General features: G+C 43.2%; 1 protein-coding gene across 1 annotated transcript in view; it reads right to left on the bottom strand.

Moving 5' to 3' along the window:
* PCNX2 (pecanex 2) overlaps positions 1 to 16,530 on the bottom strand; it is a 237,885-nt gene that overhangs the window by 149,883 nt on the left and 71,472 nt on the right. The window contains exons 14-15 of the mRNA XM_063082913.1: positions 14,343 to 14,453; positions 13,295 to 13,386 (exon numbers count right to left, since the gene is read on the bottom strand). Coding sequence (XP_062938983.1) covers positions 13,295 to 13,386; positions 14,343 to 14,453 — 203 coding nt within the window. The remainder of the gene's footprint in view (positions 1 to 13,294; positions 13,387 to 14,342; positions 14,454 to 16,530) is intronic.

The raw sequence follows: 16,530 nt of genomic DNA, 5'->3' as shown, positions 1-16,530 counted from the left end.
TTGCACAGACTAACTGAGGGTTTGGTTATAAAGTGAATGTGAAGAGGACAAACTCTCCTGTCGCTATGCCTTCCACAGCAGGCTTAAATACTTTCGTTTTAAAGAGAAAGAAATGGATTTTTCTTACCCCATTAGACACAGGGGTATGTCTGAGACTCAGGTTTCCGTACATCTAAAGTAAGAACGAGATCGTATGGCTCTGACTCTGATATAAGTCCTATTTCCAGGTCTATTTTTGACACGAATCCCATGCTCAAGGTACAAGGCCACGTTTGGATCTCAGAACACCTCGACCGTAAGTATCGTTCATCCTACAGATGAGGCAATGGGGCTTTTACTTTACGAGTAGTGGTGAGTATCCATATTTTTCACATAGAGCTGATGACATACAAAAAAGAAAAACAAGTGTTGGGTCAAAGCAGTTGCACAGGGTCACGCACAAGCCTCTGGGAGAGAGGAGACAGGCTTCTGCAGTCGTCACTGAGCGGGCGTCTCCCACCAGGGCTCGCCCCGGGCCTGGGATGCTCCCGTCCACCTCTTCTCCTGTCCACACATCCCCCTGCACATCAGACAGGCACCAAGTCCTACCCCGCTGGTGTCGCCACACCTCCTGGACTCGACCCTCGCCTGCTCTCTGTGCTGACTACCAAAACCCGGGTCCAGATCTTCCTTCACTCGGCAACTGCAGTTCCATTCGGAACAACTTCTAAGTCTTTGTTGTTCTTTCTATTTTTTCCCCAAATCAGTGCCAGGTGCCACTGTCAAAGTCATCCTACCTAAGCTTGCAGATCACGACAATCTGCGTTACCTGGGTCTGGGGATCAATTGGGCTTCTTAACTCTCTAGGAACAGAGGTGTGACAGAAGTACCAGCCACCCCCTGGTATCCACTGTCCCCTTCTTGGTCAGTGCCATGGCTTCCTTGCTAGGTGCCCCGACAGCTAATAGATGGGAAATTCCCACCCCCTTGCCACCAGAAGTGACACAATTCTAGCCATAAAATACAATCTGGAGTCTAACATAAACAAAAGTGAGTTATATCTTAGGTTTCATTATAGAATTTATTACTATGAACATTATTACCATCATGTTTATCATCATCACAACTGCTGTGGGTCAAATGTGTGCCCCTGTTTCATGTATTAAAAACTTCATCCACACTGTGGCAGTGCTAAGAAGGTGGGAAATGTGATTACGGTAACTGAAGGGTGGGCCTTTAAGAGGCGGTTACATTCTGAGGTCTGCCCTAGAGGGGCGTGGTTCTGATGATGAGAGGGGATCGGATGAACAGGTCAGCTCTCTAGCTCAGCCCGTTCTCGTCACATGACACCTGCATTGCTGTAGAGAGACACCCACGAGAAGTGTGTTCCCTGGACCGTGAACTTCCCAGCCTCCAAAACTATAACAGATTTCATCTCTTTATAAATTACCCAGTTCCAGGTATTCTGTTACAAGCAACAGAAAATGGACTAATACAGCCACCATCAACTATTTGTGCTACTAATCATGACCACTTGTACTAATCTTCCATTGCCATGTAACAAATTACCACAAACCTGGTGGCTTACCACAACACAAACGTGTCATTATCTCACAGTGTCTGTGGAGCAGGAGTCTGGGCATAGCCTGGCTGGGTCCTCTGCTCAGGGTCTCACCAGACTGAAATCACAGTGCTGTGGGGCTTCCTGTCCTATCTGAGCCTTGGGGTCCTCTTCCTAGCCCACGGGAGGTTGGCAGGGTTCAGCTCCTTGCAGCTGCAGGACTGGAGCGCTGTGTTCTGGCTGGCGGTGGCTGGGACCCATACGTGCTCCTGGGGCCACTCTCTGGCCCCTGCATGTGACCCTCTGTGGTCAGTCCCCAAGGCCAGCAGGGGATGGTCTCTGTTACTTTTTCCATCCCTTACCTCTGGATCCTCCTTTAAAGGGCTCTTCTGATTAGGTCAGACCCACCCAAGATAATCTCCCTTTTAAATTAAATTTTAATTTTCAAAGTTACCTGATTAGGAACATTAACTGCATCTGCAAAATCCCTTCACCTGTGCCAGGTAATGTAACATAACCACAGCACTGACACTCCATCATCTTCACGGGTCCTGCCCACACCCAAAGGGGTGTAAATTGTACAGGGTGTGTGCATGAGGGGGCCGGAGTCTTAGTTCAGTCTTAGAACTCAACCTACCACATTATGTAACTGGGACCCTCGAGCCAGGCACTTCATATATATTATCACAGCAGCCATACGAGGTAGGTATTACTAATCCATTTTACAATTGAAAGAAACAATATGAATTAGTCGTGCATGCCCTTAGGCAAATAACATAAGTGCTCTGGGCTTCAAGTCCACCATTGGAAAACCAATGCTAATATCTTCCTTCTCTATAACTTGAACATACAGTAAAGGGCAAAGGAGAAAACACTTGGGAAATTATTTTGTAAATTAAAGTACCATAGATCTGCAAGGTATCTTATATACCTGTGAATTGTTCTTTTGACTAGACAAATATATTTATACTTCAATTGTGGTGGGAGGAGGGCACAGAAGAAAAGATTGAAAAGACCCAGATCTGGGATCTGGGATGTGTGATGCAAAGTTAATTTATCTCTCTCTGGGCCTCCATTTCCTCACTTTAAATAATAACATGAAGAGGTGGGACTAGGGGATATCTAAGGTTTACTCCACTGCTAAGAAAATTCTGGAGCTATGAGTGTGTTTTATATCTGCAATTAGATTTTAAATCCTGACTGCAGGCAAAATGCTGTTGTTTTAGGCTGAAATCCAGTAGTACCTAGAAGAAACATGGAAAAAACTCTCCCACAAGCCGTTGTTAATGATGCTTGGGAAATGTTAAATTATAATAATGTGCTTCAACCTCTAGATCCTCTTGCCATCAATAAAACAGAATCTTTTTGTAATGGATAATAAAAAATAGAAATAATGGATTATGCAGACATACAGAAAGCCCAGCTAATTAACTACTGAGCCTTTTCTCCAAGGAGCAAATTTTCCAGTTGTTACTGTACATCACTGTCGAGGACTTAAGTCAACGAGGGGGTCCATTTGTATGTTACTTGCTACCATCTTGGATGAGTCAAAGAGAACATGAAATTAAAAGAGGAATCAAATTTTATTTCCCTAATTAATATTCCAGAGAGGGCAAAATGAACTCACAGTCTCTCGTTCTGCTTCTACCAAGTGATAATAATAAAAATCAGGGAGATAAATACACATCGAGACCCACATAGAGAAACAGATCTCTGGCATGACAGCTGACTTGCTGAAATTGTTCACAAGGAGCCATCAGTTTATCATGACACAGCAGAGATGAAAGAAAAAAAAAATCAATTCCAGCAATGCAAAGAGTAAGCATAAAAGACATAAACAGAAGCACCTTAAGCAAGAAGTGGAATCACAGCTCTGGGTGAGTGGGAGTTAGGCTGAAGATGGGTGAGCTTTTCTTTTTTCCTGAGGATGCCCTTGCCAATTTGCTAACTACATTCATTCAATTGACGGCATTTAATAGGTGCCACATCTTAAAGTGGAGAGGCGATCTGGGACCATTAGAAAACTTAGGGCTTACAAATGAGAAGGGAAAAATGCAAATTGCTCCATTTTTACCAAAGTGTGTTTCAAAATATAGCTAGAACATTAAGAATCTGTTACAACAGACCGTACTATTTATTGCAAATGATCCTAGTTCTCTGCTGAGCGAGGGAAGTTAATACCTCCCTGAGATGAAATTAGCCTTCTGAAAGTACCCAAGTTCCACCAACTCAAAAGCCCATTTCAATACCTAAGTAAACCCCAGAGCACTTAAAGTGTCTATTCCCAACACAGAGTTAGCAGTGTGCTTTCAGAACGGAATCTACTTATTCTGATTCAACAATTACTTACACCTATAACATGCCATAAACAGAATGGAAAACAGAAATAAAGAGAAGTCTCAGCCCATCATAGTAAACAGAGTTTATCTCTTGGGCCAGCTCTGATCAGCCGGTACTGGCTGCCTGGAGTACTGTCTGACATCTCGAGGTGCTAACGACCTCAGTGAGAAAAGACGCTGTGACCAATTAGCAATGTCTGATATGAAAACGGAGTCAGATTTGGGGAGGTGAGAAGTAACAGCTCCTGTCCGCCAACTAGATAAAAACCCGGGGAACTTCTGTCTTCTTGAATACTGGAATCTTCAGCAGTTCCCAAAATCTTCTAAGAATTTTGCAAGGACACGTCATGTAACCAACCACGAATGAACATTACTTTTGATAATATCTGAAGAGTCATGATGAGCGTTCAATGTTTGTCACATGGACTGGGCTTGCAGAGCATGCAACTTCTTTAGAAGTTAATCTAAGAAGTGCCGTGAGTTGTTCCTTTGTGGTAAGCATCCTGAGGACTGAAGAATATTTTGTCTTCCACGGGTTCAACCGTGATTCTAACATCAGTAAATCAATTTCATTTCGAGTGAGTTTTACTTGCTCAGAAGCATGAGGCGTGGACAAAGACTCACCATAAGTCAAAGGTTGGGGCAAGCAGACGTGACTGAACAGAGGCAGAGCGTGGGGAGCTGATGCGAACGGAGGTGAGGCTGGTGGCCCGACTGCTGGCAGAGTGACTTGGGAAGTCGGTTGGTTCAACTTTCTAATGCCGATGTTCCCCATCACCACCGCGCCATCAGCTCTGCTGTGGTACTCAGAGCTGGTGCCTTTTTTTTTCTATAAGTTCCCTTCACGTAACCACTATTCTTATGATGTGCAATATCCCCACTGGATCAAAAACATACACTTTTAGCCTTGCATTTAAAAGTGTCTATAATTTTGGTGAATCTATTCCAAATAACTGATCTTTCTCATTCATCATTACTGGGTTAATTTCCTTGCTGTCTCCTGCACCTGCTGCGGTCATTCATTCCTAACTCTGATGAAACTGTCACGTGCCTGCCTGCATAAGCACGGCCAGGTTCTGCATAAGCATGGCCAGGTTCTGCATAAGCATGGCCAGGTTCTGCATAAGCACAGCCAGGTTCTGCATAAGCACGGCCAGGTTCTGCATAAGCACGGCCAGGATAAAATGTTTGAAGGCTGAGATGAGCAACCACTTTTTTCTTTTTTTTCTGTCTTTTTCGTGATCGGTACTTAGCCAGGGAGTGCACCGGCCATTCCGAACCCGCGGTGGGAGAGTCGCCGCGCTCCCAGCGTCGCACTCTCCCGAGTGTGCCACGGGCTCGGCCTGGCAACCACTTTTTTCGACTTCCTCTTTTCTGATCAACCACGGCACATCACCACTTTTGATGCATGTTAAGCTCCCGAGGGGAAAAGACTGTGCCTTTTCTTCCTTTCCTATCTCTATAGTACCTGAATGAGTCACTGCTTAACAAATGCATATGTGCTGACTACCACTGAATGGGAGCTTTGCAGCTTCTGCATCTGTTACAGAGAGCCTGCATGTTCCCTCGTCCATCAACCAAAAAAAATGACACCACATCAGATGCTGTTTGCGATTCAGGATTGTCAAGAAGCATGAAGAAGTATAGGGTCTTGGTCAAAATGGCATTCAGAATGCAGATAACTAGCTGTCCCCTTCCCAAAGCTCATTAAATGTCCAGTGAAATTTTCAAAAAGAGAAAAGCCTGAATCCACACTGGGAACCAGAGAAAGTACTTGTGCACAAGCCCCAGACAATGAAGAATTTATGCCAGATCTTACATTGGGGAAGAAAACAGGAAAAGATCTTTCTAACCCCCTGCTGGCCTCACCTGCAGCAGAGGCGGACGGGCCAGAGGTGACATCAGACAACTCACTGCTTGAACGTGCATGTCTGTAGACAGGCAGTATTCGGAGACCCACGCTGTCTTGGAGGCAGCAAGATTTATTCAGTCAGGTCAGGGGGTAAGTTAGACCCAAGAGGGTTAAAGAGAGAGAACCACTGTCTCTCTCAGGCATTCGATTCCTATCTAATGCCCGTGATGAACTTCCTGATAGAACTTCCTGAAACTCCACCAGCAAGAAACATTCTCTCTGAACTGACAGTGCGTTACTGGAACACGCTGTGTGTTGGCTTCCTGTCTTCCTAAGTTCCGGGCCTGAGGTATCTCTGGAAAGATTTGGTTGGGGAGACATCAAATTTTCTGGCAGAAGCCAGTCAATTCCTACCTGACTGTAAGACGAGGGTCACAAAATCTGACACGGACACGAGCAGATCGGTGACATCAATACATTACGTGGGTCAGGTGTGAGAGATAAAGTACGTGATGAGACCCGTGAGCTCGAGGTGGCTGTGAGCTACTCCTCGGGTCAGTGGCTGTCACCAGATGGGAATGGGGCCAGTGTGGCCGGAGCTTCTGCTTGTTTAGGAGAAGCACAGAATCGTGTTTTTATACCAACTGTCCTGGTATGAAACGTTGGCTCTGAAATTATTTTAAACACCCTACAGGCCAAACACAAAACAAGTCCATGGACTGAACACGGACAATGCTACTGCTGTGAAGGTGAGAAAAAGTCAATGGGAAACATAAAGCACCCTTAAAAGGAGATATTCCTCTAAAGGGTCTACTTACCGATGCTTTCTGAAGCACATTTACATCAAAAAGCAAGAAATGTGCACAAAATGTCTAACTTGAAGTCTCAGCAAGGTTCAAAAGTATGGTGATACTTTAAAGCTAAACAGTTACAAAGAGGGCATAAAATGATTACCAAATTTCCAATTGCCATTTAGCAGTAAAGCACATAGTGAGCAGTGCAGAAAATAAAACTTAAAACTGCAAAATTAGGATAATAATAGTACTTGTCTCACAGCTATGCTGTGCAGACTAAATTACATTAAATCTATAAAATGACTATTTCAAGAAGAATAAATTCTACAGACCTGCTGTACAGCACTGTGCCTACAGGTAACAACACTGTATTGCACACTTAACAATATGTTGAGGGTAGATCTTATAAGTGTTCTTACCATAAAAATGTGTGTGTGTGTATATATATATATATATATATTAGTATATATATTTTAATTTATAAATAAATATTCTATGTATAGTTTTATATTATATGTAATTTCATAATTACACATAACTAGTACAGTAGTTATACATAATAACTTCTCAATGAATATTTGTTTTGTTATTAGAATAAGAAGCTCTAGAAACTGTGCCAGAACACTGGTAGGTTCCTGGAACTAAGAACCTGAATTTTAGAAAGCCCCACCCTTCATCAGTTTTGTTTCTCTAAGCTTCTTCCTCTAAGTTTCTATCCCCCTAAGTCTCTGTTCCCACAAGCAGGCTGAGCAGGCTGCACCCAGAGTGTAACGTTATAACTGTTTCCCTCCCTTAGGCCAAGGTTTCTGTGTCCCTAAGTCTCTGTTCCCATGAGCAAGCTGCACCCGGAATGGAACATCGTGACCGTCTTCCTAGGCTAGGCCAGATGCCAATCTCGGGGCTGATGCGACTTTTCAGCTCAGCCTGGCAGGTCCGCTTGCCACTTGCTAATAAAATCTTTTTTTTCCATCCTGTTCCTGGCTAGTGTCCCCTTCCTCCGTGATCTTACAAATAAAAAGAAGAAAGCCAAAAAAAAAAAAAAAAAAAAGACATAAAAGACAAACAACAGTTAAAATCTGTGAAATATTAAACTGGATAGCGTAAAAGAATCAGCAATGTAATTCATCAGGAGAAGCTTTTCCTGTATGTGAAGAGCTTCAACCTGACAAGCAAGAATGGGCATGGTTTTCCAGGAAAGTTAAAGAAAGAGAAACACGCCTGGTCGTAATCTATTGACACATTTTTTTAACTTCAGGTGATAGGAAATATTTCTACAAGAATTCAGGAAAAAAATTCAAGTTCGTCTCATCCTTTTTATCCACAAAACCAAACACTGACAGGTGATGCCTCCAATTCGGATGCAGAAATCCACAGGAGTACTGCTCCCAAGAAAGAGAGAGATTTTACAAAACTCTCAACTTAAAAATCACTACAATTCATATGTTAAAAGACCTAGTGGAAAAGGTAAACAGCAAGCATACACGTATGGGTAATTTCAAAAGAAAGTGGAAACTATCTACAGGAATCACATAAAAATGCTGATCACAGAAAACATGATATAAGAGATAAATCTTTCTTTGATGAGCTTCTCTTCAGACTAGATACAGCAGGACAAAGGATCACTGCATTTCAAGATGGGTCAATAAAATTACTTAAAGTAAAACCTACAGGAGGAAAGAATGCACAAAGATGTGGAACAACATTAAATCATCTAACACATGTGTAACTGGAGGCCCAGGAAGAAAGGAAAACTAAAACAAGAAGATGTATCTGACGTGATAACGACCAAGGATTTACAGATCAAAGCAGCTCAGAGAACCTTTAGTAAAATAAAACATAAATGCTGTGCCCTTAGTCATATCATTGGCAAGTTGCTAAAAACCAATGACCAAGAGAAAATCGTGGAAGTTTTCAGAGAAAAATGAAACATTACTAACGGAGGAACAAATATCAGAGATTTTGATCAGAAATTATACAAGCCAAAATGAAATAGGACAACATGTTTAAAGTACTGAAAAAAAAAAAAACCTGTCAATTAGAATTCTATATCAGTGAAGATATCTTCCAAAAGTTAAGGCCAAATGAAGAATGCTCAGACAAAAGCTGAATTTACTACCAGCCAACCTGCGCGATCACATTTGGTAAAGGAAGTTCCTTGGACAGAAGGAACATGGTAGCAAAGGGAAAGATGCGTCTACACAAAGAAATGTCCATTGCAGGAAATCGTAAAAATTAAGGTAAATAAAACCCATTTTTAAAGGTATTTTTAATTTATTTACAAGACAACTGGCTCCTTAGTAAGAGTATAAAAACAGCACATGTTCCATCTTGAGAAATCGTTAAAATTAAACAATACATAAAAAGTTCAACAGGAACATGCACTGTCTTTTATATAACTCTCTCGGAACGTAGAAAAAAAGGAAACACTTTCTAACTCATTCTATGAGGCTATTACTCTAATACCAAAAGAATACAAAGCATTACAAGAAGAGAAAAACTAAAGAACTAGAAATTTGCATGATCATGGACATAAAATTTCTCAACAAAATGTTGTTAAATAAAATTGGGTAATATGTAAAAAGGACAATGCAGTCATCCCTTGGTATCCATGGGAGATTAGTTACAAGACCTCCGTGGATATCAAACTCCATGGACGCTCAAGTCCCTGATATAAAAAGGCATAGTAGTTACATATAACCTATGCACATCCTCCTGTACACTTTAAATCATCAACTCCTGATTACTTATAACATCTAATACAATGCAATGCTATGTAAATAGTTGTTATACTTTACTTTTTATTTGTGCTATTTTTATTGTTATAATGTTTTTTTTTTATTGTTTTTATTTGCCCAAATAGTTTGTCCATGGTTGGTTGGATCTGTAAATGTGGAACCCATGGAAATAGAAGGCTAACTGCATGTCACAACCAACTGGGGCCCACCTTTCATATGCAATGTTGGTTCAGCATTTAACAGTGAACAATGTAATTCTCCCTTATCAATATACTAAAAAAAAAAAAATCAATATGGTCTTCTCAATAATTGCAGAAAAAGCATTTAGCTAAATTTAACATCATTTATGATTTTTTTTAAAAAACTGTCTGCAAACTAGGAATCTAAGGGAAATTACCCAGTCCAATAAAGGCTATGTAAGAAAATCCCACAGCTAATTTTATATTAAATGGTGAAAGGTGCTTCCCATAAGTTAGGAACAAGGCAATGACGTCTGATTTCAACACTTCCAGACAACACTGCTCTGGAGGTCCCAGTCAGCATGATGCAGCAAGAAAAAGAGAGCAAAGTTGTATAGACTGGAAAGGAAAACTGGAGTGCTGTTATTGACAGACATGACCATCCGTGGTGGAAAATCTCAAAGCAGGTGGTAAAAAGCTACTAGAACCACTAAGTTTGTTTAGCAAGGTTGCAAGATACAAGCCAAGATATTAAAAAATCAATTGTATGCACTATCAATGAACTGGAAATTTAAATTATAAAACTAAAAAAAATGTACAATAATTGTAGGTTAAAAACTACAAAATATTTCTGAGAGAAATTTACCAAAGACCCAAATAAATGGAGTAATATACTATGTTCATGGATTTAGAGAATTCAGTACCATTAAGATGTCAGTTCTCCCCAAACTGATGTATAAATTCACCATAATCCCAATTAAAATTTCTGCAATGTTGATAAGACTTGGCAAACATATCCTAAAACTTATTTTTTAAAAAACATTACCTGTCATAGCTAAAAGTTTTGAAAAAGAAAAATAAAGTTGGAAGACTCACACTATCTGATTTCATGGCTTATTATAAAGCTACAGAAATTAAAACAATGTGGTATTGGCATAAAGACAGGCATACAGAATGATGGCATAAAATAGAGTCCAGAAACAGACCCATACGTATCTGGGCAACCTATTTTTGACAAAGGTTTCATGGTAATTCCATGGAGAAAGGTTAGTCTTTTCAACAAATGGTGCTGGTGATCAACCTTCACCTCATACCATACACAAAAAGTTGACTCAAAATAGATTACAGATCAAAATGTGAGAGCTACAACTATAAAACTTCTAGGATGGAAATATTTGTGACCTTGGGTAAATATTTTTATATAGAATATAAAAAAGAGAAACTGTAAGATAAACTAGACTTCATTATAATTAAAAACTTCTGCTCTTCAGAAAATACCATTAATGACACTAATGAAAAGGAAATACAAGCTGCAGCCTGAAAAAAAAATGGGTGTAACGAATTGCTGATAAAAGACTTCTATCTAGACTTTGCAAAGAGCTCTTATGTCTCAGTAATAAGACACACAGTTTTTAAATGGGCAAAAAGACTTGAACAGATTTTTCACCAAGATACATAAATGTCAAGTAAGCACATGAAAAGATGCTCGACACTATCCACTATTAGAGAAATGCAAATGAAAACCACAATTAGACACTAGTCCACACTAGAATGGCTACTATTTTAAAAAATCAACACTACTAAGTGTTGGGAAGAATTAAGAACACTTGGAAATCTCAAAGATTATGCAAGGTGGGGGGATGAAAAATGATGCCAAAACTGGAAAACAATTCGGCAGTTTCTTATAAAGTTAGATACACACTTACCATTTGATCAATCGTCTCACAGTTAGGGATTTACTCGTGATAAATACAAACACTGTGCAGAGAGAGGACTGACCATAAAAGCACCTGAAGAAACGGTGTGGATGGCAGAACTGCTTCGTAATTGTGATGATGATTACTTGACCACATACGGTTTTCAAAATGCATCTAACTGTACACTTAAAATTAATGAATTTTATTGTACATGCATTTGGCTCAACAGATTTGATTCCAAAAAAAAGTTTCAAGGACAGAAATCAGATCAAGGGTGGCCAGAGGTTGGCGGTGGGGGAAGAGGGGACGGATCCATCGATCAAAAGCATGCGAGGGCAGTTTTCAAGTTGATGCAAATGTTCTGTAACTTGCTTGTGGGGTTCCCTGCAGGGCTCTATCTGTTTATCAAAACTTCCCAAACTGGACATTTTAAAAATCTGAACTGTAACCCTGACTTTAAAAAATCAATGAATAATAAGCAAACAAATATTAGAACACAACAGAGCGATACATTAAGGTTCCTACCATAAAATGCTCGCGACCCCAAAATTTTATAAGCAGCCATTTTACCAAAAGGCAGTAGAAAGATGTTCTCAGAAGTTCAAGGACTCAGGAAATACCCATCGAAGCACTTTTCCTGAATGAAATGCCTAGGTTCTTGTGACTAAATAAAGGAGCATATGTCAAAAGAAAGAAACACGGATTAGTAGTGCAACTGTTGGTCTGCATGACAGTGTAAGTGTGGTAACAAGCAGGCCCACCACAAGCACAGAAACTGCCTTTGTGCAGCAGAAAAAGGAGGCTCCTCCCCAGTCCCTCCTTTTTGTCTGCAAAAAAAAAAAAAGATCTATGAAGAAGGGCTGGAAGGAGCGAGCGAGGGAAGTACGCCACTGATTGTCACAGATAAATTAAACGGCGAAGCACGGCACGTGAAATGTTGAATTCCGCCTCTTCCCCAAAGGGAAATAAACAGTTATCTTTCCGCTACCCAGACTGATACGTTTAACAAGACTTTAAGTTAATGTTTTCAGAAAGTTAGTCAAGAAACGTTCATATGCTATATATTAAAAATAATTTGGAATATACTTCGATTTACTGTTTGGTATTTAATTTTTATCTTCTCAAAGGAGTGCCTGTGGTTTAAAATGTTACATGCAGGGTGTCCGTAAAGTCCAGAACGACGTGCGATGGTAATTCATCTCCTTACCGCCTGCAGATGCCCTGACCGCATCGTGATGGTAATTCATCTCCTTACCGCCTGCAGATGCCCTGACCGCATCGGCCTGGCCGTGCTGCTATTTTCAGACTTTGCAGCCCCCTGTGTAGTTCTACAACAGTGACAGCCAACAGGGGGGCCCGCCTACTCCGCCCCCTGCCCCAATTCCTGCCTCCTGAAGGCAATGACTTTCAGCTGTTTCTTTTCCACCTATTTACCTCCGTATTTCTAAGTAACGTGCCCATTTTGCTATTCCTTGATTTTTTTTTTCAATTTTAGACATGATTTGCCAACTTTCTAATACAGATGATAGGATTTCACCTCCCCAACCTTCCACTGTAGATATACGGTGATGATTACTCAGATCACCATAAATATACGAATATGATTCACAGCTGAGCCATGCCACGCACAACAGGCACATTTCTTCTCTGACACAACTTTGTTTTTCTGAAGTTCACGTTTGTCTTGTTTTTTCATGGTCTTAGGCTTCCTCTGTGGCCGACCTTGGCTTCTGTTTCTCCATCTGGATAAGCCTACAGTCCATCTGTTTTCTAGATGAGAAAGTTTTGTGGCTGTCGTATCCCGTCCTGTTCCCTTGTCTATATAGCTTTATGCGACTTTATCCCTTTGCCCTCTTTTGAGTGGTATTTTAGGAGGTGAAGCAAACCCTGGGTTCCGCTGACCACCACGTTAAGCAGAAGCTGCCCCTCCCAGTGGCAGAGAGACGCCTGCAGAGGGGAGGCTGGGCAGGGGCCTTGTGCACCAGGCAAACCAGGCACCTTGCCCTGTCCTCTAACACCACCGACGCCCCACCCAGCCAGGCCTGTCACTCCCTTCCCAGTTCTTTTGTAACTGGAGAAATCATTTGTTTACTTAAAAAAAAATGAGTCGATTGAATGAGGGTGAAAAGAACGACAGGGTCAGCGTCCTCGCACCTACCTTCACGGCGCTGAAGCACAGGGCGTGGAGCACGGCGGCCACCGAGATGCTCCGGGCCACACTGTAAACTGCCGAGGTCATCCCGGTCACGGCTGCAAGACAAACATCGATCATCCTTTCTAGACTGGCCATTGTCAACACCAGTGAATATTATGAGAAAGGGGAGAGGAGCTTGAAGCTCTCTGATACGAGAGGGCTGCCAAAGGCGCAAAGAATAAATCTATGGGATCCGCCAAACAACACAGGCGACTCTTAGTGCAGCACAGGGACGGACTGTTCAACCAAAGACCTGTGTGACAGCGTGGAGGTCGGGGGGCTCGGGGCTCACAGTGGAAAGCTGCCAGCCAAGGGTGACAATTTCTACAGAAGGCAGGGTGGGGACTGAAGAAGCCGGTGCTTTGGTATTGCATGAGCGTGCGTGTGCGTGGGTAATGCGGCACTAACAGTGACTGCGGGACATGCAGGATGTCACTGGATCTGCACAGCAGCCCTCTGAGGTCGGCAGGTCTATCTCTGTCCAGAGAAGAGCAGGCCACAGAGTGAAGCGACCTGCGTGGTGTCTCCAGGTGAACGGTAGGTGAGATTTCATTCACCTGGGTCTGGGACTGAGTCCTTTACTAAATGAGAGTCACGGTGATGGTTGAGGGACACAGGTCACCTGTCCACAGGCACACACACAACACACACAAGGCCACACTCACAGGCTGACATGGACACACACACACTCACACACAGTCACACATGCAGACCGTCTTTCCAAGGAACAGTCAGAAGGGTCCCAAACCTATTCCCAATCACAGAGAATTCCACTCTCCTGTTTCTTAGCCTGTGCCTTTACTCGGCCACGACAGGAGGACCACATCCCCGTAGGGTGGAGCTGGGTGGAGCCACCACCACCCTGGCTGGCCCACTCTGAAGGGCAGCGGCTGAGTAGTGTTTGGGATGAAGAAAGCCCACCCGGCCAGGCTCTCCCCTCTACCCATGGCTGGTTAGCCCTTATCGGAACCTTAGACTCCTTTACAGGAGGAGTGGAATGGAAACAACTTACCAGAACCTCCAAAAAACAGCATGTCAATCTGTTCCAAAAGATAAATGCAGAAAGTGTTGATCTGCGGAAAGAGCCCGAGCAGGGAAATGGCAGGAAAGCAGTACAAAAACCCTGAAATGGGCAAACAGACGGGTGGTGAGTGTGCGGACCGTCGCCAGGCTTCTCGCTGCAGATCTGCCTCCCTCCCCCTCCAGAGTCCCCAGCCAGGAACACCCGGAGGCAACCCCAGACCCCCTCCCAGGGAAAGCTCTGGAGCTCTCCCGGGAAAACCAAATGCAGGTGGGCCAGACGGGCCAAAGACCGCAGGGCTGTTTTTCAGCATGGAAGAGCAGACTTGGACTTGGGGCAGACGAGGGCGGGACAAAGAGGACTCGGGAGCTACAGGAACATGCAGAACAAAGGACAGTAGCTGGAGATCCCTCCCTGCGTGGGAGAGACAAGCGAGAACTGGGGACGAGGGGCTCCTTGCTTTGTGCTTCTGTGACTGCAAGCACTTGAGTGACTGATTGTCCTACTTTCCAAACACCCACTGGAACCTGGAGCTGAGTCGGAGCTCAATATGCCCACAGGGGAGTCAGTCTGGGAGCGAGCGTGGTGCTTAACTGAGAAGGGGCAGCCCTCCGGGATGAGGGACTGGTTCTAAGGTGTATGGGGTCACCTGGCAGGTGCAGGTGGCCCTGCTGAGGAGAGGAGTGGAAACACCTCCCAGCATCCCGGCCAAGCACCTGTGCAAACTGGTGAAACGCGTGTGGGTTATAACTCAGTGTTTCACAGAGGTGACCTGTCCTCTCCTGCTTAACTCTCCTCCAGTTGGGTTTCATAGAAATGCAGAATCTCCCGCTAGCAGAGCTGTAATACATCCGTCTTCCTTTCTGACCCAGGTTATTGGGAGGGATGTCGGTGAAGGTTGATATGGGTAAACCTTAATGAAACTGAGGAAATTTGATTTGAAATCCAATTCGTCTAGACGTTGGAACTTTGCCCTAAAACCGTACGTAAACCAGCGCACACTGGGAGTAGGGATGGTGAGAGAGAGCAATTCAGCTCCTTCTGAAAAATGGGAAATGCGGTGCAATTGTAGGAATGAAAGTATTTGGATGCCCCATTCTCTTTTTAACAGTTGGTTAAAAGTCAGTATGGGACAAATCCCTCTGCAACAAGCATGAAGGGACGGTTCTCTTTGTGAAAGTAAAATTTTACATAACAAACATGGCTGTGAAGATAGGGTCCTTGCTGAGGTTGGAGCCGTGTTTTGATACACGGGGTGATTTTGTTGTCATGGTTATTGCAGCAAGATTTTAACTCTATAGTAAAAACCCAGAGACCTGAAAGTAGTTCATTCCTCCAAGTAGACAAAGAGAAGCAAATACTTATCTGCTAGACATGACCATGTAGGACACAGTTCCTTTCTCAGTTTTTATAAATGGAATTCAGGGATATGAAAGGAAAGATACAAGAAATACACAGAAATGTAATTATAGAACATAAAGTCGTAAACGTCAAAATTTTAATCCATATAATTTCAAGCAAACCGAGTAAGTCCTCTTCTCTTAATTTGGGGGCTCAAAACCCAGCGATGAAGATTGTGTGCTCTGCTGTGTCCTGCAGTCCCAGGATGTGGGAGGGATGACACAGTGGGATTCTGTTATCTCGCCTCCCAGAGCACTGTGTGTGCAGCACAAACTGCGCTCAGCACGGATAACTGCGGGCGAAGTCTGGTGTGGGTGATCACAGAGGCGGCCACATATTGGAAGCTCTTTAGCAAACCATGGTTAAGGAGGTATCTCTATTAGAAATCCATCAGCCAATGAAACTGAAACTGACGACGCGAGCAGAACTGGAACACAATGAATAAAGGCACGAGGGGAATATAACGACAAGAGATGCCGGAGAGTCGTCGCTGCAGGCGTTCTGGGCGCAGGTGCAGAACGGGAACGACACGAAACGGTACGGGAGGAGTGGCAGCCGGCCGGGAGGACCGGGCACCAGGCCTTCTCCAGAACGTGCTGCAGGAGGGAGCTCTAGTCTTTCAGGTAATAGCACAGGAGGAACGAGGGGACAGCCACGTCCGTGGACCTCACCTGTCAGGTCCCAGTTAACGTGAACGAAAAGCAGCCAAGGTCTTGTTACACGAGCGGGGCTTTTGGAAAATGCACTTGACATTGCTGATATTATTTTGTCCTTTTTC

Source organism: Cynocephalus volans, chromosome 18 (genome assembly GCF_027409185.1).
Source record: "Cynocephalus volans isolate mCynVol1 chromosome 18, mCynVol1.pri, whole genome shotgun sequence".
Lineage (NCBI taxonomy): Eukaryota > Metazoa > Chordata > Mammalia > Dermoptera > Cynocephalidae > Cynocephalus > Cynocephalus volans.
This window is presented reverse-complemented; position numbering and strand designations above follow the sequence as displayed.